The 25,487-nt window shown below is 44.5% G+C and overlaps 1 protein-coding gene across 2 annotated transcripts; it reads right to left on the bottom strand.

Annotated features, from left to right (window-relative positions):
- Nucleotides 1-668: 668 nt before the first annotated feature.
- jcada (junctional cadherin 5 associated a) lies at nt 669-25,277 on the bottom strand. 2 transcript variants are annotated; one of them, XM_049564731.1, is made up of 5 exons: nt 24,873-25,277; nt 11,684-12,223; nt 7,991-8,932; nt 3,604-7,301; nt 669-1,415 (listed from the first exon to the last, which is right to left on the bottom strand). In XM_049564731.1, exons 2-5 carry the CDS (start codon nt 12,052-12,054, stop codon nt 1,381-1,383), a joined length of 5,046 nt encoding a protein of 1,681 aa, XP_049420688.1. In that variant the 5' UTR covers nt 12,055-12,223; nt 24,873-25,277; the 3' UTR covers nt 669-1,380. The 2 variants fall into 2 exon arrangements, with proteins under 2 accessions (XP_049420688.1, XP_049420689.1); XM_049564732.1 differs by lacking the exon at nt 24,873-25,277 and adding an exon at nt 24,575-24,819.
- Nucleotides 25,278-25,487: the final 210 nt, after the last annotated feature.

The raw sequence follows: 25,487 nt of genomic DNA on the forward strand, positions 1-25,487 counted from the left end.
GATACTGTGATTAGTATTCCAACAACAATGTTCTGTACAGCATCAATATTAAGCTTCTTCAGCTGAATATCACTATTATTGCCAAAACAACTCCAAAAGTTTTCATTAAAATAAAAAGAATCACTGGTGTCCAGTTAAAATTAGGATTTGTAAACCGACAATACTGGATGTGTGACACACAAATCAAGTTCTCCACAGAAACAGTGTGTACAAGGCACACTGCGATCAGTATAGCTACATCTATCGTTTCCTGCAAAAAAAAAGCACTTCTGAAATCACACATAAACGGAGATGTGAACAAAGGAAAACTCCACGGTTAAATATAAACTTCTGTTAATGCCACAAAATAGATCTTCAACAGTGTGAGGATGAACAGAAATAACACTTAAATCAGACGTTCTCTGATACACGTTGCGTTCGCTGATGCTGAGACTGGCAGCGTCGGAGAACGGGGAGGGTGCAGACGTGAATCCCTCCGAGTGTAATCTCTGAGTATTTGAGGAGATTATCAGGTGCTCGCTGGTAACATAAAGCCAATAATCTCAGCAGTGCAAAAGGCAGTGTACCAGGGGTTACACTTTCCACTCGACTGGGGTCGAGGAGTCTGATGAGAAAAGAGAGGGAAGAAAAGATGAGACAACACAATCAAAACAAGTCACAACTGTTTCTCATTGCAATCCAGGCTCTCTGAGTACATTCTCTATCACACAAGTATAAGAATAAAGAACAGGGGGTTTCATTATTAGTAATACACCCAAAGACTACACTTCCAAAAAATCTAGTCTTTTCTTAACATAGATAAGAAAATATACATTTCTTCAGCAATTAAATGACTTAAATTTACTTTTTTATATTCTTAATAAAATCTTATAACTCTTTCTTATTTACATTTGGTGTAGGTTAATACTGATTGTAATGCAATACTGTTGCCTTCTCGTTGTTGTTTTTTCTGTTACATTTCTTATGTTTGTTGAGCAGAAGCACTTTTACATTCATATTTCAACACCCGGGCTCGAGAAGGAGCCCGAGTGCAGACAGGGAATAATGACATGCATTTTTCCAAAAGCAAAATAAGACGACTTCAAAAGGAGGAAGTCCGCTTGCTTGAGCAAATAAACTTTCAGAGAGGTGGAGAGAATGGAAGGACGAGGACGTCGAGGTTGAAAAGGCCTGGAGAATTGGCACCGGCGGCGCCTTTATTTGGCTGTAAAAATGCTCTCGCAGCACCAGGACAGTCAGTTCTGTGAGAAGTAATGCGTAACAATATTGGAGGGGTCACGGCTGACTAGGCCGTGAGGTGAGATGAAAGCCTTTGTTGTTGGAAAACGCTGTTAACTTGAGAAAGACAGATTTCCACAGTGGCGAAGGCAGTGTCAGGGGTTACACTCTCTCCACTCGACTGGGGTCGTAGGAGTCTGATGAGAAAAGAGAGGGAAGAAAAGATGAGACAACACAATCAAAACAAGTCACAACGATATTATTTGCCCTTAAAAAGGTGGAAAATAAGGTACCCTGTGGAGTTGGACTGTTTGTTAGTGCTCAAGGATACATACAATGATTGTTGGTGAGTAACACTGAATGTAAACAGTAACTTTGTTAATAAGAACATCTGCAGCGCCTGCAAAGGAATAGATGAACAATTTGGGAAACTGGCCTCATTCACCAGCTTTTTCCAAGAAGAAATGTATTTTTAAAACCCACAGATGCAATTTTCACGAAGATCTTGATATTCACCAATGTTTTCTTATTTTGGATTTGTTCCTATGTAAGAACAGAATCCACACACACTAAACTAGTGGTTCCCAACTGGTCCAGCCACGGGGTCCACATTTCTCCCTAGTCGTTAGTTCAAGGTCCAGACAGCTCAATACATTGAGCGTCATACTTGTGTTTGGCCATATTGTGGTGCTGGTTTGCTGGGGAACTGCCCATTGGTCTGACAGCCCATTGTTCCTACCATATAAAACCCATTGTTCCAAAGTCCTGTTGTTCCGAAATCATCATGATGCCCTGTGGTTAAGGTCTGGTTAGGTTTAGGCACAAAAACCACTTGGTTAGGGTCAGGAAAAGATCATAGTGTGGGTTAAAATGAAAAAGAAAGTGACAAACACATAAGCCGTGAGCCTGCTTCGCCTCAAGCTTTTCCCAGCTGACCCAGAGCCGGTCGCAGTGCACCGTCAAGGCAGAAATACGCCCACTGGGAGCCGTTCAGCACCGCGGAGAGCTCCCCACACAACCCCGACCCCAGAGTTAATAACAGGAGGTTATGGTGTTTCACTGTCTCCTCTCTATGACACTTATATCTTGACCAGTAGCCTACTTTTGTTGCGTTTGCTGATCCTCTATGGTACACAAATACAGTTTAACCTAGTTTAATCACATATCGGAAACAACGGGATGTCAGACTAATGGGATGCTGGACCAATGGGCTGTCGGACCAATGGCATGGACTCGTTTGCTGGCTCTGTTAAGTAGCTATCCGTTATTTACTCGCTCTCCAACAGGAAATGGCACTTCAGAATAAGAAATTCACTGTACTTCAAAATAAAGTGTTTTTGCGAGTCATGTACGGTCTATTCAGAACGGACCCGCGACCCATTTTTGGACCACGAGCCACCAGTTGGGAACCACTGCTGTAAAGCACTCTTATACACGTTTGTGCAAAATAATTGGTTATTGTGTTTTCTTCAATTCTACAGTTGAGATTTAGGATTAAAGTTAACATAATATTTTTTATAATTTATAACATTTTTTAATAACTATTTTGCTTATTTTACAAAAAGCATTATGGTCTTATAAATAAACACTACACGAACACTTCACATCAGTTATGTTAGTGGGAATCAGGCCATCTGATAATTAGTGATTGATCACGCTAGAAAATATCACTGACAGTTCTGGTGGGCAGGACGAAAAGGGACAAAGCAGCGTTCTGGGTAAATTATTAATAACTTATAGAAACATAGCGTTCATCTTCTCTCCCATCTCTCGGTCTCTTATCTCTGTCCTCAGTCCTGACACTTGTGCTACTAAAATGCTGAAGGTTTTTAAGGTTTGCAGGTCCGGTGGTTGATTAGCGTGTATTTTAAGCATCCCATGCATCCGTTTGTGTTATTTGGGGTCTGGTGCCCCACCCTCTTAAGACTTTCAGTTGGGCGTTCTTGACTTAATTCTATCAGCTTTTGCATCTTCTTCAGGTTCTATGTGTGCACACCGCCCTGTAGTCTTCATGGGGATTTGCAGGGTGATTACCTGTGCTAATTTAAGAACGTGTCATAGACTTTTATTAAGATTTTTCTTAAGAACAAATTTAAGAAAAAATGTCTGATATTGGTGAGTGAGGCGCATTGATATCAGTCTGATGTTTGTGCATTGAGCGCAAAGCTGGAGTCAGGACATGGTTATCAATTTTATCAAGTCACACTCAGCCAGTAACCAAATAAAAATATATCCAAAATTGTTGAATTATCCCTTAAACAACAGAATCCTAATCAAAAGCATACTTATTGCTCATAGCTACTAACCATGTTATACTTTGATTCTGCTTTACTTAAAAGGCAAAACATGCAAAAGAAAAGATTAATCTCATTCCTTCTTACCCACCTGAGACAGACAGCATCTCCTCATCCTCCATATTCGAGGGGCCACAGGTCCCAGTGCTGAAGCTGACAGGAAGCGTTATTTCTCTCTTGGGAACACTGCGAGGTTTAGGAAGCAGAGGAGGCTTCTGCAGCCTGGTGCGCTGCTTTGGTTTGGGCAACTTTCCTCCCTTGGCTTGTTGTGTCGTCTCAGCTCTGCTGACCTCGGCTGTATTCTGTCTGTCTCTCGCCTTCTCCAAAGACTTGTCTTTGTCATCCTCCGCATTTTTTAGCTCCACTTCTCCATCTGTCTCCTCTGTTTTTAATTCAACATCTGCCTCTTTACTCCCTTCATTTTCTTCTTTTAGTGCAATCTCAACATTCATCTGTTCTGTCTCCTCCTCTTGTCTTTGCTCTTCTTCACATATCTCTTCATTGGCTTCTTCTTTAGGTTTACAATCTTCTTCAGGTTCTTCCAACTTATCATGTGTCTCATGTGCATGTTCATCTCCCTCTTCCTCCAGTTTCTTATCCTCTTCCTTTTCCTGTTGCTCCACAACTTCCTCCTGTGTCACTTCCTGAACTTCACTCTCCTCTCTGTCACCATCCTGCTCCTCAGATTCCCCTCCAGACTCTGAACCTTTGAGACTGAGACGTCTGATTCGAGACACTGAGTCCAGCTCTTTCATACGGGCCATTCTGTCTGGGGTTGACCTGCCCAGAGATGTAGCTGATGGAGAAGTGGAAGAGTTTAGCTTATCTTGCAGGGATTCAATTAATTTGCACGCTCCACCTCGCCCCCTCCTCTCCACACTGCACATGCTCAGTGCTAGCTTGTCATCAGGGCTGACGGGTAGGGATAGGGGGAGTTTAGGAGGTGGGAACTCGGGCAGGTCCAGTACCACCAGGGACTGAATCTCAGTATCCTCATTGTCTTCACCATCGCTGTGGTTGCTGCTGTGCTTTTGTCCGTCTCCTTCTTCATGGCCCACTCCTGATTCTGTCCCCTTAAGCTCCTCTGCCTCTGCTCCCTGAACAATCAGGGACTCCTCTCTGACTTGCTCACACTCTCCTATCACCTGCTGTGTCTCTTCATTTTGACTTTGTAGTCCCTCAGCTCCAGTGGTATCCATATCATCCTGGTTGTCCTCTGACTGTTTGTCAGCTACACCCAAGGCCTCCACTGGAACAGCTATCCCCAGGATTCTGGCAGCCCTCTGTTCGATGGACTCATTTTCAGGGATACCTTTTGCACATTTGACCTCATACAGGTTGCTGAGGTCCTCTGCAGGTAAAGAATTGGCTTTCTCCTGAATCAGTAAGTTCTCCAGGTGCCTATCTGCCATTGTTGACTCATTCTTATAGGTCAGAGGCTCAGAGATGGCATATCGTCCATCACCATCATCATCCTTTAACACAAAAGAAACCTCCCTGGTCAGCCTGGTGATACATGATGATCTCTCTTTCTGAGGTGATCTGCTGCTTTCACTCCTGCTTCTACAGATGCTTAAATTTACCTCACCCCTGAATGGTGGAACACTGTCTGATTTAGCCTTTCTCTCAGTCTCTACCTCAGCTTGAGGCTCTTTAGTTGAATTGTGCTCAGGGCTACCACTATTTTTATTAAGTGCTGTCCTGCTGTCCCACGGGAGCTGCACTGACTGAATAAGCTCCTTATGATCGAGGGGAGATGGGACTGAGAGGGAGCGCTGCATTGGCTCCCCAGGACCACCGGGAGTCTCTGTGTAGACAGTTAAACCCACATCCCTGAGCAAGGATTCTTGAGGGACTGGGATGTCCTGTCTGTAGAGACGGTTTGACTCATTGTGTGGGGGTAGTGAGGGCAGGAGACAACTGTCTGTGGGGCCTGGGTTGGACAGTATGGATAACTCATTTGTTGGTGGTATGCTATTGGCCTGTGGCCTTGAGAAAGCACTCTTCATGTCCATGGATTCCAGATCAGCAGTAGAAGCAAAGGACTTTGATCTGACTTTCATATGGTTGGGTTTTTCTATGTGCATTGGCGGAAGACTGATTGCTTCCCTGCCTGGTTCTGGACCAGCAGTGAAATGTGCTCCTGATTTAAACCGGTCATATCTCTTCACCCCATCTAGATCGTCAAAGCACTGAACCACATGGGGTCTCTTGCTGATTGTGTCTTCCATTTCCTTATTAATTGTTTCCAGTTCACCAATGACATCACAGGGTCGTCGGTTCACTGGTTTTAAGAGAAACTGACCAAAGGTCACTTGCTCCGCACTCTCTGGGGGACTTGAGTTGCTCTTCTTTGGGGAGGATAGTTGCTGGTCTACCAGTTCCCGGACCTTTGTTGGGGAGGATGGTTGCTGGTCTCCCAGATGTCGGACCTTTGTTGGGGAGGATGGTTGCTGGTCTCCCAGATGTCGGACCTTTGTTGGGGAAGATGGTTGCTGGTCTCCCAGATACCGGACCTTTGATGGGGAGAGTGGCTCTTGTTGTAAGGGTTGAAGGGATGTTGGTTGTGTTGGGCTGAGGCTGAGACGGGAGAAGGCGCTGTTGCTGGACGGATGAAGATTTTTCTGGCCTGCCATGGGGTAACCATAAGAGGAGTTACTATCTGTCCCCAAACCACTGTCTGTTGTTGTGCCTGAGATGGACTGAACAGGCTCTTGCCCTCCAGGAGGACTTTGGGGTTCTGGACTTTTCACCACTGTCAAAGGTGAGCCAGTCTGGGTTTCCTGGTTACGATACTGGTTTCCAGGCCAGGACCCAGCATAGCACAACTCTTTGTCTTCACTGGCTTGAAGTGCCCAAGCATCTATTATCTCCTTCCTCAAAGGAGCCCTCTTGTAGTTCCTCATTGAGGATGTGCTGCTGGTGTGGAAGTAAGAGTAGTGGTGTTTGATGGGCATCTCATTCACCGACTTGCTCCGCACATTGGGGCTCTCTTTGAGGCCTACAGCGAAAGTTTCTGTTTTGGTGACAGTCAGGCTTGGTATCGTCTCATTGTTGTTCTGATCTGCTGCTAAGTCTTTGCTAATGTTAGTCGGTGTGTGAACAGGGACAGACACAAGGCAGAAGATGGTCTCACTCACTCTTCTCTTAGTGTTCTCTGGTCCTGAATCTGGGGCAATTTTCTTCACTTGGGTGATGGTTTCTGCAAAGACCTGATCTGAGCTGGACCCCTGGCGAGAAGAACTTCTTGTTAATGGGGCCTGGAAGGCTGAAGAGGGAGATGAAGGAGGACGTTGGTTTTTGGGATATCTGTTGTTGCAGTTTTGGTCAGTTGCTGGGAAGTTATCGACAGCCTCTTTGTGCAAATCACTGTGCCACCTGTTATTGTCATTGTCGAAGTCGCTAGAAGACGTCGGGTTAGCATCATCGGCCAGTTTGGCGGCGATGAAAGGCCCCAATGGCGGGGGCAAAAAGGCACTGTCGTTGGATGCAGGCTCCGACACGGTGACGCTGGGAAGCTCGTTGCGGATGTGCCGGATCTTGTCAGCGTCCGTCAGGGAATTGCCACCCAGGGCTGAGGAAATATGGCGGATGCGGGGGTCATCAAAGGGGATGTATTGGATCCCTCCACCGGGGCGCTCCTGGGTAGTATATACCGGGTAAAGCTGCTTCTGGCTGGACAAGCTCCTTTCTCTCTGTGGATCAGGCCAGGAACCAGCTGGATGTCTGGTGAACCAGTGAGTCCCATCTGGAGCCACTTGTATCTGCTGGTACACATCCCCTCTGTACCTAGGAGTAAGAACAACACAGTTGTACTTTATTTAAGCAACAATGACTTAAACAAGACATAAATCAAAAGAAAAGACGTGGTGTTGACCTAACTATATTGCTTTACTTTTTTATTTTAGCAAGTTAAGAACTACTTCTGCAAATGTGGTGTCAAAGTGCAAAAGTGAAATGACACAATTTCGGAATACAGCACAGAGGTACTTTCATTGCACTGGATAGATTTAAAGATATCAGTGAACACCACCAGAGAAGAGACATATGATCCTAACAAGACTGGAGCCTCTCCATTGTTATAGCACAAGAGATCCATCACAATCTGAATTGGGCCTCACATACAAAACATGTTAGTTGGTAGTCTAAACTTATGCTATGTCACACTTTTTTAGGTTGAGTTTCATTTTAAATGTATAGGGATGACATGGCATACAAGATTAAGTGTTACCATCTCTGCTGATGAACACGAGGTGAACTTTCCTACAAGCAAAATGTTGAAATGTTCACTATATTTGTTATAGTCTCATATTAACACTACAAAACATTAGAGCCTCTTGTCGAAGTCCAACCAAGTAATATTGATGCTTAACCAAGGGTTTTAGATACCCAATGTTAAATTTAAATGCCCAACTAATTTATGTTAAAGGTAAAAATGTCTAATTTAAGTGAAAGAAAAAGATAAAAGACTAATTTACCTGTAGTCTACAGCAATTTCACCATATCCCCGGCGCACCCCTCCCATTATAGGAACTCTTTTATATGACGGGGGAGGGATGTATCCTGGAGGTCCAGAGTCCTGTGCAAAATAGTCCAGTTGGGGGTCACCTGTCCTTGATATTGGAAGTGGCGTTCTGTCCCTGGCCTGGGGAATCACAGAGTCTCTCCCAGACAGCATCTCACAGCTTCCCCTGATCTGCTGGTGCATCTCATAAGAGGGAGGTCTGGGGGGTCGGGTGAAGCGGGGCTTTGGTGTCATTGAGAGTTGGTTGGCGCTAGCTGGCCTGCCATTCTCTGGCCAGCGGGGTGCCCTGTAAAAGTCATGGTGTGCCAGTGGGTGGCCATTGACCCGCCTGTACAGTTCCAGACCGGACGAGGCTATGTCCACATATTGCAGGCTCTCAGGCTGCAGCATCCTGGGCAGGGACTGGGATTTGGCTTTGGTCCTGGGATGGACTACCATACCCTCTGGTGTCCTGGCATGAAGCCGCTGCTGCTCCTGTGCCCAACGCTCACCCTCACTCTGTGACAGCTGGCGGGCAAAGCTCACTGCTGGACGCCACTCCTCTGTCCCCAGGCTTTGGCACTTCCTCTCACTCGCCATCCTCCACTGATGGAGAGCAGCTTCCCTCTCTCTAGAGCGGGCCTGAGCCTGGACCTGGGCTTGGGCCTGCACCTGAGCCTGGGCCTGGGCTGCCCACCGCTGCCTCTCCTGAGCTATCCTCTGACGCTCCTCTGCAGACAGCTCTTGGCCCCTTGCTTGTTGAGGCCCCTCCGGTCTGCTGTAACCCCCTTGCCCTCCTCCATGGGAATCTCTGAGGTCAGCATAGTCCAGCAGCACAGTGAAATCCTGGCCTCTCCTCCTCCAGTAGGATACATCCTTGGACTGCGGCTGAGGACCTCTGGTGCCATCACAGAACCTGGAGACACACAAATAATGGCCTGATTATGCTTCAATCAAAATGCTTATTTGACGGTTGAATAGCGTCTCCCCTACACCACTCCAACATCAGAACTGGGTTCTGTAACAATCTGGCAAGCAAGCCCAGTCTACATTAGGGATGAGATTTTCACAGTACAATAACCGTCTCAGAACATCTCGTGGTTCACGGTATCATGGTGCTACAGAATTTATGTCATTATCAGTCAGAATGACCTTTAAAGGAATGAAATAGAAGGGTTATTTTAGTTGAACAAGCATTTTATCGCTATAATTAAAACTTGAAACCATTTTGTTAATGGAAGTATGTGTAAAAGTCTCCCGTTTGAATATAACTACTATAAAGGGTATTCTAGATTCTCCGTCCAGTTGCAATTTTTTCCAGTATCATAGAAAAGCAAATGGAAAGGGTGTGATAACTTTTACGTCAACTTTTATATCAAGGTATACCTTGAAAGTCACTGTAACCCTTGCCTGCATAGATAAGTCATTTATGCAGGTATCATTCTTTACACAATTATTTCTGTCCCTTTATGTGTTCAACACTATTAATTCCTTTCATGAAAGACTGCCCCAAAGTGTCTACTTTTATCCCTGTATTTGATCGTTAATGGCAGGCAGTTCAAACAGCCTTGAGTAGTACAGGGAGTAGCCTACAGCTGTTCGGAGCAGCTATAAACTCTTTTACCTTCAAACATGGTCAGGCTGTGTCGTACAAACTAATCTGCTCAAGCACAACTCGACCTTTAAGATCCTTTGTTTATGAATGAGCCAAAGGAATGCGCTAAGCTACTCACTCTGGAAAAATCTGAGTAAAGTTATGAGCTCTTTGAAACATCAAAGTAATCAAAGCACTGAAACACAACTGTTCAGGGCTATTAAATGCCAACAAATAGGTATTGTGCAAAGGATATGAGGCAAATATCCGTTAATAGTTTGCAGTGTGGACAGAGTGAAAAAAGAGGAAAGCATCTCCCACTAGATGGAGACAGATGACCATGAGTAGCAGCACAGTGTTTAGTAATTGTGTTTTTCTATGGGGCATAATGAACACATTACACAATGATACACTGTGGCTGTTAGTCCCGGATGTCCTCCAAGACAGATCAACAATTTAGAGGACGCTTCATTGACAGTCTTTGTATTGCGCTGTTCTTTAGCTCCTAATGTGAGAAAATGGGCAGCATTTCTCTACACCAGCTTAAAGAAAGCTCCTACTACATCTCTGAGAGGATGTTTGATGGCAGACCTGATGAGCTACAACAAGATGCAATGGGTCTCAGCATACAGCCCGATCATTTCAGGCTATTTGCGGAGTGACTGACTGACTGACAACGCAAACAAGACGCAAGCACATGTGTACACCCCCCCGGGGGCCAAGGCCACTGAGCGTCCTTGACATTTCCATCCATGATCATCACTGGCCAGTGATGTTTGCTAGGGGAAGGGGGGGCTGGCCATGCCAGTCTGCTGAATTTGAGGGCATCTTATGTAAGATGAGTTACCATCATTAGCCTAATTGGGTCTAAGTAGCACTGCCTAATGGGAGTGCCAAGATAGGCCTGTTCCTTATCTAAACTAAAGCTGCCAGGCAAAACGGATTTGGATGAGAGAGGGGGAAAAAAAGAAGGATGAACAAATAACAGACTGAAATCGCAGAACATATGTCTTAGCAATTCCCACATTCCCAACAGAATGCTCTGATAGCACTGGCAGAGCTGCGACATGAAAATGCGGATTACTCGTCTCAAAGAATAAAACTGAAAAGTGATAAAACACCAACACAACCACTGACATTATTCAAGGTCATTGGACTATTTTCAGATGCGCTGTCACTGGCTGGTGGCAAAAAGGGATTAGGGGGAAAAAAAGAAAGTCAGCCAAACAAAATGTAAGGAAAAAGAGAAAACAATCTGACAAGCCTGCCTAATTGTGTGGACATGAGAACAGCTGTATTGACTTTGTCTCAGTTACAGCACACTAACCCCCAGAACTGGTGCAAATAGGCAAATTAAACAATCCTGTTTTCAGGAAAACAGATTGGCTGCAGCCGGGCGATATCTCTGGAAACATCATATGTTATAACAGTCCTTACCCAAGAGGGTTTCAATTGCATAACTCCAGACTGAGCTAAATATAGCCTATCTGCCATATACATATTTAAATACACCCTATATGAACACTGTATTATTGATGGGGTATGCATTATATAAGTAGGTATAATGCTTGTGACACTGTGAGGCATACTGAGAGGTAGAATGGGGAATGGGGTTTCCTAACAAACCTGGCAACTTGTGTGTGTAAGTTTAGGCATGCTCAAATGGGGCGCTCAGGTTTGCCCAAAAGCTGTTTTGATTAGAACTCTGAGGTCCCATGTGGCAGATTAAGACTCCAGCACGCACTATCTCTCCTCCCCTGCCCAACACTTGATTGAAAAGAGGAGGAGGAAAGAGGGGAATGGAGATGAAGTGAGAGAAAGTTGCACACAAGAGAAAAGACAAAAGCAAAAGAGAGATTGCAGGAGGGACTGAGCGGCAGTGTTAGGCAGTTAAGATGCAACACAAAGTCCCCGTGCAAAACTGCTTGATGAGGTTTTTAATTTCACTAATCTGCTCCATCAAAGCACCATAACAATGCATGATTGTGTAATCTATCAATAAAGATTGAGGACAACCATAATGCACAAGGAGCACATCACTCGTCTCAAGGTACAGCGCACACTATGTCTTACCCGCTGTCTGAGGTCAGCGACTCTCCCAAGGAGTGGGTGTCAATTTGGCTCCTGCTCTCGCCCTCCCGCCTGGACAAGCTCCTGTCCCTTGTTTCATTGTTGTTGTTGGGACAGCCGCTGCCATACGCTTGGGGCTGCCTGGTGCCGCCACCATTCCCATAGGGCATGCCAGGCCCTCTTTCATAGCCATTCACCGTCCGGGGACCGGGCCTGTTCTCCAGGATTTCATGGTGTTTGCTGTAGGACGGCGGTGAGGACGAGGGAGGCTGGCGGGATGAGGACGCAGGGGCTGGGGTAGGGGTGGAGGAGGAGGTGGTATGCTTGGGCAGTTTGTATCCATGAGAGATGAGGAGGTCCTCCACGCTGTACATGGTCGCATTTGTTTATGCTGGTGTGTTTTCTTTTTTTTCCTCTCTCTGCCTTTTTTTTTTTTTTTCTTGAGAGAGAGAGAGGAAGGTAGGTCGGTTGTCAAGGCGTCTCTGCTTCTTCCCTACGTGCAGCGGCAGGATCACCGGCACAGCTGCGCAGCTGAGGCCATCACTGGGAAGAAAAAGAGAGAAGGGGACGATATGAGGAGACAAGAAGACAGACAGAGAAAAGAAGGTGACGCTAAACACATTATACCCGCTACCCGTGTCCAGTTTCTGTCATGGGTCCAAACCCATATGGACAGTTGAGAGGATGAAACAAAAAAAAGACCCCCGAACCCAAATTCTGAGCCACCACGACAAAACCGACATCACCCGCCTTCCCAGCAGTCTGTCCCTCCCTCCTCTCTTCTCCAGTCCTCCTAGCAACAACCCTCTTTCCATCTCACTCGGAGATCACGGCACCAAACCCGTCCACGTCCAGAACTGAGGCGGACAGGGAGGTAAACAAACACCCTCAAAAGCAACCATAATTAGCATGATGATTAGCGGCGACGTGAGTTTGAGAAGGCTGCTGGTGCTGCAGTGAAATGTCACTGTTTACAGTGGGCTCCCTGTAGACTTCCATACAGTGGCTGTAAGGTAGCTGCTAGCAGCCAACCGCTGCTCATGTTTTGCATCAATGAGGCAACTGGGGGATTGTGTTCCTCTCTGCTCACTTCCGCATCCTCTCTATCGACATCTTGTCTTCATCTCAAAGGTATTTGCTGGTTTGAGTCTTAAAGGAGGACATTTTTTCAGCTATGTGCCCTAAAATAATTTCCGTCTTGCATAAGGGTTTTATTTCAAACAGCTCCCTTCACTTCTGGATGTTGAAAATGAAAATTATAGAATTGAAATCAACATAAAAACTATAGAACATCAGAATCAAAAGGTGTAGAACAAATCATTCAACATGCTCCATGCCCTTTCTTATGGTGTGTAGAGCTCATATGATTAGCCAGTTAAATGATCGACAAAACAATTAATTCGTTTTCAGTTTTCTATGGCAAAAATGCCAAAATGTTGATGGTTTCTGCTCCTCAGTTTGAAATTTGTTCATTTTTAGGGATAAGCGAGTACAGCATTAGCTGTATCTGTGTCTGTATCTGTTCAACCAAGAAATTATCTGTATCTGTACTCGGCGTGTGCGGAGTTTATGCCAGAAGTGGGTGGGGTTTAAGTCAAAAGTGGGTTGGGTCTGATTGAAAGTTGTTATTCTAAGCCTGAAATTTACACGGATTAATCATAAATTGCAATATTTATCACCTATGGGAAAAGTATTTACACAGCAGCCTCGGAATTGAGCTTTTTTATCACAAGACTTTGTAGAAAAGTACATTATCTGTACCGGATAGTGGTTTCATCCATGTATTTGGCTCAGCACTATTGGTTTTCCTAGACCTCTATGATAGTTAATTGAACAGTCTTTATTCGGGATCCTCATTAGTCATTACCCTGGTAACAACTACTCTTCCCGGGGTCCACACAAAACGCAAAAACAAGACAAGACATTAACTTATGACATCGTAGACAATTAACAACATCGACAAATTTAAATAAAACCCAAGCAAGAGACAGCAGTAGCTGTCTCCCATTTACAATGTCATCCCATCGGTAGATCACAAAAGCAAACCAATAGAGCCCATAACCACGGCTCATAGAACTATAAGTAACTGCATGAACTACACATGACTGCACAAAACATGGTTGTACACTGAGGCATCACCCAAGTGAGCGCCACAAATACAGGGATGGGGGATATGGAGAAAATCAAATGTCATGATATTGATGTTGCAGGTTGACTACTGGTGCTTTCACATAATATTCACACAAAGACATTTCTGATAAATGATCACACGTGATATAATGACTAAGTAGGTAAAGGCGGATAATAGAACAGCTTGAACAAAATTGAGAAAATTACATCAATTTACTGTAATGCAGCCTTTAAAACAGGAAAAGACAACACTTACAGACTAAGATATCTAAAATCTAAGAGGTCTTATATGACAATATAGATATAGTAAAGATAAATTGTCCAGCCCTAGTGTATAATGGCATGATGGAAATGTTTTACTATTTTCTTTTCTTCTTTAGACGACAGAATTCCTCAGTTAATAAAAGAAATAATCCACAAACTATTAAATAATGAAAATAACAGATGGTTGCAACCCTATTTGTGTGATTCCTTAACAAGCACCAGTGCTGTAAGTGCTCTAATTAAGCTTGAAGATGTAATAGTTGTCGAGGGACACAGCAAAAACAACTGAGCGAGGGACACTGCAATAACAGAGTAAACCCTAACAATCCACAAAGACTGTAAAAGGTACAATTAGAGGTGCAAATCACAAGTTTCATCGTGATACAGTATTCTTTCAATTCTTCATACAACAACGTTTGCTGGTATCACAAAGTCTGCCACAATACGCTTTCCGTTCAATTCAGAGGCCTGTGATTGATACAAGATGATGTCTATAAATATCCTTCTTGGCTGCTCGTCACTTGGCCATTGGCACTGTTGGTGACACAGTCATGCCATGGGAATTTCAAAATAAAGGCGCATCTTTATGATGATGACGTAGCAGTGTTTTCACTTTGCATTGACAATACTGGATTGTTGAATCGATATCGATCCAGATCGCTGTATCGCTACACCCCCAGGTAAAACAACATTCTTACTTTTGCTTTCTGCTCGAAAAATGTCAACAAGCATCAGGATCAAGGAATGATGAAGAATTGAATTGATAATACCCAGGGTGCATCTGCTCGTGATGTAACGCCCTTGATGAAGTCATGCTTGCTGCCTTGTCAACAGGACAGATGCTGCTGCGGCCCACTCATTCAATACTCTCCACTGGAGCAGACTGCCAACAACCTGGCTGTCCTTAATAAGAAATGGCATTCAGGAACAGCAGTGCGAGACTCGTTGCCAGAATCAAATGCTGTTCAGACAGTTTAAAAACCAATCACACTATGATCGTTTAATGACACAGCCAAATCGCTTGTTTTCGGTTCTGTAAAACAGACGGCTGACACAGCCTCACATAAATGTATTCAGCTGCAAACAGATTAGCATTTGTTTTGCTTCTTAGCATTTGTTTAGCCACGACGGTCCCATAGAGATGACAAAATCCATCTATGAAAGGCCTCCTGACTCAGAGGGCAGCATCACTACCCCGCTCTATTTCCTCCTGCTCCCTCCCTCCCTCCTCCTTGTACCTGAACCCTAGGATAGCCTACTAGGTGATTAACAGGATCCAAGACCGTGAAATGCCGCTCTCTTTGTATGTCTGGCTCTCTAATACGATTATCTTTTTCATTTAAGGCTTTAAACCTGTTAGTTTTGGAGGATTGACTCTTGGCGCTTACCCAGTTAATACTTTTGTTGAGTTTAACTCTTTCTTCTAAGAGAAGCTAGTTCTGAGTTTGGTCGGGAGGCCTTTGTCAACAATGTTAAAAAATTTGGTCTCTTTCATCCAGACGAACATGCAGACCGCGGACGTACAGTTCTTCATTGACTGTTATTTCATGAACTGTACTTGAACTTGAGCTGGGCAACAGGCCAATGACTATGTTCAATGAGTCACAGTGTGTCTCTGAATACTGTAAATGGTGTAAAATGGAACCCAAGATGGTAATATTTGTGGTCATTTGATGGACAAGAATGTTTCTCTAAAATCCAAACTTTTTTTCTTCTGTGTTTTAAATTAAAAATCAACACCAGGACTCTATGCAACGCTTGAGACGCCCATATCTGTGAAAGCAAATAAGAGACAAAAGTATTTTAACCTTCAAAACCTCTGAATACTTAACATTGAAATGTACTCTTCACTGAATTCATAGCACCAAAATAGGGATGCGCAATTTTTTTTGGCAATATCCGATATATAACGACTTATTTGGCCGATAACTGATACTGATATCGATATATCCACTTTTTTCCCCACCTCATTTTAGTGATCATCATGTCTCTTCTGTTGTGGAATTACCATCATACGATGCATGCATGCTCTTATCGTGACAGTCAACCAGCAGATGGAGACATGAAATACAATACTTTTCAATGAATGTAATATTTATTGTGCAAAATTTAAAAAAAAAAAAAAAAAAAGCATGTTGGTGGATTCCGATTTCAATTTTAAGCCAATATCAGCCGATACCAACGGCATGCTGTTATTATTATGCATCCCTACATTGAAATATTGAACTTTAAAAACTGTGCATTTGAATTCCTTTGTTCTAAATTCACCTCATTGAAATTAAAATATTATATGTCTTCATTTGCAATTTCCAAAGCTGAATTTTGAGATTTGTTTATGCTCATGAATTCAGATCCAAGAATTCAAGTTTCAGAATTTTAGACTTTTGAAATTTGATTAGTTAAATTCAGATGCAAAAATTCCACTTACATTTTTTTTTAATAGCAACATCCATGATTCAAAAAAGCATCTGGAAAACTGAAACCCAATGTGACTACCAGGGAGACCCGACGGTGCTCTAGTTAGTCTTCCCATTTGTGCTGTTTATGAACAATTTGATTGTACTGTACCTGCTGCTGTATTTGGTGTTTTGCAACTTGATTTTTTAGATCTGACCAATCAAATTTGAGCAACCTGAATCTATTTTTTTCCTTGATTTCTGAAATTCTGGAACTCTGGGGCAGCAGTAGATCACTCCATATGGACTTGGATTGGAAACCAGAGGCTTGCCAGCTTGACTCCTGGGCACTGCCGAGGTGCATATATGTGTGTATGACAACAGAGTGAAAAAATTTCGCCTGGGTATTAATACAATACATCTTCAATTTTGGGGTCTGAAGTTGTGACATTGAAAAAAATACATTCAAATTCAGCTAACCATTTTTATATTTCAAAAAGGTGTATTCAGAACAAATAAACTCAGATACATGGGTTTAAAAGTAAAATATTTCAATGCAATGAATTCAGTGTCAGTAAAAATGTAAATACTTATGTCTCTTATTTGCCTCCATACATATCAGACTCGCAGATTACAGTCAGATTGCTATCATCATCCTTCCCTCCCTGTGGATGAGGCCTATCACTCCAAGCAAGCAAAAGCTTAATTAAGTGAGCCGTAGGTCAAGGGCTATGTTCATAAATATGATAATTCACTTTTGTTATGATAGTTGCACATTAACCTATTTTGACTGCACATCCATATGCTGTCTAATCTCGCTAAACCCTTAATCTGGGGCAATTGCTCTTGGTGTCATCACTAAATGAGGATTATCTCCACCACCAGTAAAAGTGAGGATTTCCTCCTGTAAAGTGACCTGCCCGCATTCAGTCCCCCAACACTTCCCCACCCCCACTCCTTCCTTCCCATGACAGGCTCAGTTTAAATACTGCTAATGCTGTTACGCAATGGAATTACCCATTTTATATCAAATAAAACCTCGGATTCAAGCAACGGTACGCAACAATGGCCGGCTTTCATCCCCCTAAACACAACAACATTGTGTTTCGCCACAATGCCTTCTTATGTGAAAAAGATTGGCATTACAGGCGCTAGAATTTGGCAACTGGGGGAGAGAAAAAACAGGGCAGATCTGCTGTATTTTAATGACACAGCTCACTCAAAGAGGGAAATTAATGATACAGTTTATGGCTAACATGTGCTGCAAAGTAAGCTAAAAATAAAAAGAACCACATGAGAGCTGGCATTTCCCTGCAGACGACCCTCACACCAGCCTCCACATTTTCTCTAATCAGCCACTGTGCACTACTACTGTAACATCATTTACATTTACTACGCAGTTAAAGTTGTAAGAGCGCCGCTTTCGAGGTCAAGTGAACTTTTGCCAAGGCCAGGGCTTGTTTATTAAAAACAGATACAAGCATTTTTTAGCTGCGTAAAGGGGGGGGGGCCTGTGCCCTTACTGGTGGCTACACCAGCAGCAGGCTGCAGGGGCATGACGGCTTGCAGGTTGACAGTTTGGTGTCAGCTCCTTATTCATGGCCCAACTGAGATGAGGGCATAGTGGGGAGGTGGGGTAGCAGAGGGAGAACATGGGTGGCAGACAATGCAGGACAGAGACCTAGATCAGGCCTCAGGGAGGACAGAAGTGCAGAGTTAGAGGGAGCTGCTAGATAGTCCAGTTTGCAGGCATGGGATACAGACTGTGTAAATAAACTCCAAAGACAGAGAGCAGCCACGACAGACTATTAAATATACTGTATAGGAAATAGAAAAAGAGAAGATGTTCTGCACTGTGGTCAAAATAAATTAACAGTGATTAATGCTGTCCTGAAGAAGACACTGAGATGTGTTAAAATAGCACATTCCTCTTAAAAGTAAAGAACTACAGACAAAAACAAATCTGGATCTAACAGGCTGCAGCATAAAAACACCACAACAAAAGAAATCTCATATGCCAGAGCCTGGAACCAAAAAGACGATTAGCCTGCTTCCTAAAATATTCCACAAGAGCCGCACCTCTCTACCACATTGTTCCCAGTCTCCTTGGATCTATAACAACTGACCCGAGTGGGTGTGTTCTTGGCTAGTCTCTGGCCTGCATCTGTTAGGACTGTGCACGCACAGGGATTTCTCAGGGATGACAGCCCATCACATTCAGCAAACAGCAACGGCCCGCAGATTGTTTATCTATGTGACATCACTGTGTCCAGCGGAGGGGCCGTCTCTCTTCCTGAGGAAGTGCGTAGTTGTGGGGACGGAGGAGAGCCGACGGTGTCGCAAATGTTTCCAATCAGGCTCTGTGCGAGCTCCTGTTTGTCCCGGGGAAAGAAGTTGGAGGCCTGTTTTTGGCTGCGGCCGGAGGAATAAACAGCCAAACAACCTCGGGCCATATTTTACCCACCCTGACCTCTAGAAAGCACAATGTTCTCCACTTCAGGTAGACTGTAACTCAGCAACATAAAAAGTGGGCATATTATCTGGGGAGCTATCTGCCCTCTGGACACTCGCCATCCATCAGAAAAATCCCACTGGGCTCAGGAGCCATGCAACTATAGTTTAGGGCGATTATGACCTGTTGTGACAACGACAAATTAAACCTGCAAAATGACCATTTGTATATGAATTACTCATCATGCATCATGTTGCATTAGTTTTTTGCATGGCTCCATAGTGAATGAAGAATCCAAAAAAGGCAAACATTCTTCAGGAATTGAAGTAAACAGGGTCAGCAAAACAGTATGGAAACATTCATTCACAAACTCTCAAACAACTCGTTCAGTATAATCCAAGTCTCAGTTATCAAGTCGTATGTTTATATACCACAATTCATATATAACCCACATCATCAGAAAGGCTGCAATCCTGCAACCAATGCGCTGACGGGACTAAAACAGGAAGTAGCATAAAGACCGAAAGTCTGCATAAGGAGGTAGGTTGGGGTGGTTGGTGGGTCAAACAACACAGGACTTTCCCCAAGGAGCCCGATGTTTGGGACCGTGAGAAACCAAGTGACCTCTGACTTAATTTAGGGAAGAGTCACATGTTTCTTTTCCTAAACCTAACCTATGTGACTTTGTGTATGTAACATCAGCCATGGGGCGCTAACTGACCCCCAGACGCAGACTGGCCAATCATAACGTAGCATCGGGCCATCTCAGATCGGGGTCCGACAACAACACAGCTGTGCTCCATCGTTTCAGATTTCCTTCATTTTCAGGCTGGTTTTGTGGATTTGGAGCTAAATGTTGTGCCTGGGGCACGTCGTGTATTAATGATACTCGTTACCTGGAGAGGTTGGAAACAGATATATGTTTCTTCTCTGTTCCAAAACCAAAATCAGACCCTGAAAAGTGTAGGGTTAGCTAGCTAGCTCCTGAAGATATAGCCTACTGAATGTATGCACATGCTGCTTTTGCTTTTTAATGATTATAACAGTGAAACAAAGGCCGACCCTGCTGTACAGGAACCAGTGAAGGGAAGCAGGGAAACTTTACTGATATTCAACCAGCTGTGTGTCATCACAGTGTGCGCAGATGAACGTTGTTTGGCTTCCCCTAGAGATCCGAAGCCAAACACTGTTCATGTGCACACACTGCGATGCCACACAGCTGGTTGAATATCAGCAAAGTTTCCCTTTATATTCATTGTCTTGTGTGGCCATCAGCAGTGATGTGGTGGTTCACTTTTACACTGTGATCTGTAGCCTATAGTTCGGCTTTAGCTTCTAACTATCTTTGTCTTTTTAACCTGTTGTTGCTGCTGAGTCAGTTTGACATCCTGGATATATCCTTCAAACACAGACTGTAGACCCCTCTGTCTGCTTCTCTCTGGAATCATTCTTTCATTTTTCCAAAGATATGATAATATGTCTTCAGAGAGTGCAGTTAGTTACAGTGTGGGCTCCATGTTTACCTGACAGCTTGTCGGACCACCACAAAGGGGCGGGGCTTAGCAAAAGATCTGTTCTTTGTGTCTCATAAATGCGTTTACGTTCGCCTTTTTTTGGATTCTTCGTTCACCAAGGAGACATGTTTGAAAAACCAACATTTCTTAGTGAATTCAAGGTAACATGCTGTGAGTAATTCATATGCAAATGATCATTCTGCATGTGAAGTATTCTTTTAAGGATGATCTCTACAACAGGTTTGTAAACTAACCATTGAACATCTGTTTAAATGATGTGTAAAACCAAAAACACTTCACTAGCCATCACAAAGGAGAACTCATCACCACGTTGCAACCCATGTGCTTTCTGTAGCATCCACGCCCTCCTCGTAGAGAGAGTAGAAACAGGCAGGGCCTGTGCATTGTGAGTCAATTAGCTCATGCGGAAAGGTTTAGCCAAAAAAACACCCACTCACATTATTTTGTTGAGCATATCCCATGGCAACAGTTGTTTTGCTTTTGTGAATGGCAGCTCACAGACAATAGCATGTGGGCTGCTAAGATATTCCCGCTGCATTGCTTCAGTCCAAAACTTATTACAGTCAGACTCACTGGCAGCGAAATCAAAGGCAGGATGGGACGGGGAGCGTGTGTGTGTGTGTGTGTGTGTGTGTGTGTGTGTGTGTTGGGGGGTGTTTTTATTCCACCATATTCCAACACATCAGAGTCTGAAACAGTACGGTCTGGTTCTGATTCATTTCAGACAGCCAAAAAGTAGTCCAGCCAAACATTTGTCTGCTGCACTATCAGTGTTTCAATCCAAAGAAAATTTTCAATAATAACTGGCTCACGTACAAGACCAGTATAGCTAATAGCTCATTAATGCACAAGGCAAAGCTGTGCACCAGCAAGACACTGACGATGTGAGGGTTATTATATCAATGGGCTCATTTTGCCATTGTATCGCAGGCTTAGCTCAGTTCAGCTGAGATGCAGCACTTTGACGTCATGAGATTTCCTTCAACCGAATGCGTCCAACACTCACATGTGCAGGGAGATTCAGGGCTATGCATTTGATCCAAAACACCACAGCTCATGCCAACAGCTGAAAATTATCATTTCATATGAGGATCAAAAACAAAACATAAAGGAGAGGTTATTAGGCACGCTAATCCACCGAGGCACTGTTCTGCAGCACAGTGGGCTTCACCTGCACTGAACTATTCCCAACCCATGCTGTTTCTGAGCATGCCAAACTGGCTTCATGGTAATTAGTGTCTGTCAAGGTCCAGGGCTCGCTAGAGATGACAGTGGCATGGTTTATCAGCCAGAAACACAGTGATCAAAGAGTTAGCACGCTCTGGCTTCCTGCTAATCAGATGGACTCTGCATGCTTCTTGCACAGTATTATAGCAGGAAAGGTAATAAACAACCCAACATAAATACATTTCACCGATGCAAGAGACTGTGCCTTGTCAAGACGTCTTAGGGCGCATGAGGAGTGTGATGTTTAAAGACAGCTGACAGGACGTGGCAACAGCAGAATTATGTTGACAGATGACTGTGATGCAGATTACAGGTGGGATGAAAAGGCTCTCCCCCTCAATGTAAGTAACGTGTTGTCATGATGGATGGCCTGGTGGATGTAGAAAAGTGCGATGTAAACACATGAAAATGAATGCTCAGGGTTATCTCAAGGGCTTCATCACTGCACCGGCACAGAAGTGACACACAGAAATCACAAAGCAGGCATCTGCCAAACGTACAAACATCAAGCGGCCAGCATCCAGCACGAGACATAATAGTATATACACTGGCGTGCGTGCCGTTACATTGCCTCACATTCACTGGCCTGCGTTCTCACTCTGAGAGGCATGCTGGCAGATGTCAGTAGCTTTCACACATTTCTGGCTGGCTTCATCCACCATCCTCCTTCCTCCTGCCTGCGTCACCTCTGCTCTGACATCACATGTGACATCAGGCAGGACCTCCGAGGGGATCCCTGTAGCCGGGCAGATGACTTTCAAAGGCTTTGGCTGTAGCTACCCAATGGCAGAGAAACTCATTTTCTTGATGGCCTAGAAATAAAAACTGAAGACAGACAGAGAGTGAGGGAGTCTGTCAGAGCTGCTAAAGCAACTACTGCACGCACACGCACGATTACTGGAAAGGGAAAGTGTACCCGTGGGTTAAACAGACTGCCTGCAACACGAGGAAACTAACCCAGCCCACACTTATCGCTGGCTGTTTGGACCACTCCTGAAAGTTGAACTGGTATGACTCATTTCATAGCCGTGGAGGGCCCCTCCAGTTTCGCTGACCAACCCTTTCCTCCGCTGCTGGAAGGAATTAATGAGCTGCTTCCCTTCTTAATACACTCCCCGTCCCACCATACCTCACCCCCCTCAGGGCATCTAGCAGGGCCTTGTGTTCACACACCATCCCAGTCTCAAGGATGTGTGAAAGACCCACCACATAACACACATGCGCCTACGCACACACACTTAAAATTTCTCTTACGCTCCCTCTGTTAAAATGCACATTAGCCGGCGTTGGTCTGTGTTTTGCAGCGTTTTTGTCTTTTCAAGTCGTCAGCTGCTGTTATCTACAAATCCTGCGCACTGTCAGGAAAATGCTTCTTTACTGACATTTACTAACAGCTTTTGATGTAAGCTCACTGAGCTATGAAAGGTCTTGGCAAGAAGGAACAGATCACTCCGGGGCAATGTTAATAGTACTCCATAAATACTATAAGCAACACGACCTAAAATAATCAGACCTCAGGCTGTGACAGACCGGCCCAAATAAGAAGTTGGGATAAAATAGGAAAAGTACACGAACACATTCTGTTTGTAAGAGCATAATGTTGAACTTGAACAGGTCAGGTGAAATCTTGGCTTTGACAGTCTGGCCTCTAGAGGTCCCTAAGTGACAGTAACAATTTATGTGCAAGACCTTCTAAAATTAAAGCCATTAAGCAATTGCGAACACTGTGACATAATTTGGGGTGTGAGTTAAGAGCAGAGCAGTGTTTTATCCATCCAGTCTTGTAGGCTATTAAATATAACTACGCTGTAAAAACCTTTTAAGCCCAGCGTACAATATTAAAACGTAAATCAAAGGCGCATAACATTATTTACCCATTTGTGCAAACTGACAGCAGGATGGCTGCTCTGACAGCAGATGCATGCGAGGTTGTGAGGCGGTGCGTGCAGGAGGCTGCACGGGGGAAGGAGAAGAGAGGTCAAGCAGCAGCCATCACCATCATGCAAACAGCAGGTGTGACAAAGTGACAACATGCAAACATCAAAGCAGCCTAAACTTGGCATACCATTTGCCAAGGGCTATCCGCAGCTCATTTCCATCGCCATTTGGTGCTCCTGAGCACCCGAGCAGAACCGAGAGCTACACGGTGCCGGACCCGAGTGTTGTCATCTTGTCGTTACGAAATGATTGACAGGCTTGGCATGGCGCTAGCCTCCGCTGGTTCTGGTGCAGGTTGCAGCCGTAGCATACTAGCCTAGCCCTGATGCGCGCAGTTCACAGATGCATTTAGGATACCACGCCAAATTCAATTAAAACATCTGTCTGTTTAAGATTTCTTTAGAGTAAGGAATGAATGCCTACCTGTTTGACAACACTTAAGACCTTAGACAGATCGGTGGAGGTCCTTGTTAAATTCGGCCCATACATGACCCATTATTCGGACTGTATTACAACAGCAGCTCTGTTTTATAACTCCAGCTGCTTAGTGTCGCCCATCACAGCACACTGTGGGAGGAATCCCACTGAGAACATTTAAAGCACAGCAATTCTACAAGTTAAAAATGTATATACAAGTAAAGCTGTTTGGAGTAACAGTGAATGTATGCCGAATACAAGCCATGGTGGCATTATTTCAGTTAAGTCCCTAATTAGTGTTCTTCTGCATATACATTTCTGCTGGGATGCGAGGACATTATAAAACTGCGTAATTTGTACGGACTTTGGCCCAGAGGAGAGAGGACGGCTCTGAGCGGAGCTAGCGCTAGCCTGGCTAGCTCCATCAGCAATCTTTAACCTTCAGCTGATCAGAGCGCGTCCGCACATAGTGCCAGTCGCCCCCGCACACGCTTCAAGTTAAAAAATAAACAGCGCCATCCTCTCAGTCGTTCACCTTCTATTGTCGCCGCCTGAAAGTGCCACAGTCTGGTCCTAAATCCCTCTAATCCCCGGCACAGGAGGCAGGGACAGCCGGACAGGAGAGCGCCGAGGTAGCTGGCTGGGCTGCAAGTTGAGGGACCGCTGGAAATGTTGAACGCAGCGCAGATGCGACTCTGAACCTCTGTGTAGTCCTCACAGCTGCGGACCGCCTCCTCTGGCCACCGCACGGGACGGGAAATATAAAGAAAACCACCCCCAGCCAAAGCCTGGGTTTAAAGACGGTGTGTCGCTCGACCTGGAGCCAGTCTTACCTGTGAAATGCGTCGTTGCGTTGCCGCCTAGTCCCCAGCGCTCATCCCCGCCGCTGCTCTGGACGGACTGAGCTGGGATCTGCTGAGGGAACAGCCCCTCTACACCACAGCAGCGCAGCACTGAGGAAACATCCCTCTTCTCCAGCGGGGAGGCAGCTGGATGCTGCTCAGCGATAAGGTCACTTCACTCTCAGTGTTTCGAGACAAAGTAATCAAACTCATGCAGTCTGTCTGTCTGTCCATCAGGGATTCAATTATTATATAATCTACATTCTGTAATCACTGTGGCTGCAATCAGGATGATTGATGTCCACTTATGACGGTTGATCACTTGCAAATAGTCTAATAATGTGTGTATGATGACCATCACCTCCACACATCTCCAGTTATATCTGTCTTGGACTCTGTGTGTGTGTGTGTGGCATATACACAGGCAGGGGCGTAGCACCACACTCTGGGCCCTGTGCAGAAATAATCTCTTGCAAAATAAACACACGTCAGTACAACAATGCAAATGGATTTTTTTTCCTCCAACAACTAAAGCACGTGGTCAGGTTTAGCAAAAAATAACACAGTTTTACAATCTACCAGGACGCAAAGTAAACACTCCTCCCC

The sequence above is a fragment of the Epinephelus fuscoguttatus genome, linkage group LG21 (genome assembly GCF_011397635.1).
Source record: "Epinephelus fuscoguttatus linkage group LG21, E.fuscoguttatus.final_Chr_v1".
NCBI lineage: Eukaryota > Metazoa > Chordata > Actinopteri > Perciformes > Serranidae > Epinephelus > Epinephelus fuscoguttatus.

Bases quoted from the DNA above. Each gene is read 5' to 3' on its own strand.
- jcada (XM_049564731.1), bottom strand. From the start codon at position 12,054: ATGTACAGCGTGGAGGACCTCCTCATCTCTCATGGATACAAACTGCCC. The intron at 8,933-11,683 runs GTAAGACATAGT...GTGTGTCTCCAG, and splicing joins TCGCTGACCTCAGACAGCGG to GTTCTGTGATGGCACCAGAG. The intron at 1,416-3,603 runs GTGGGTAAGAAG...TTTTCTCATCAG, and splicing joins GGAGATGCTGTCTGTCTCAG to ACTCCTACGACCCCAGTCGA.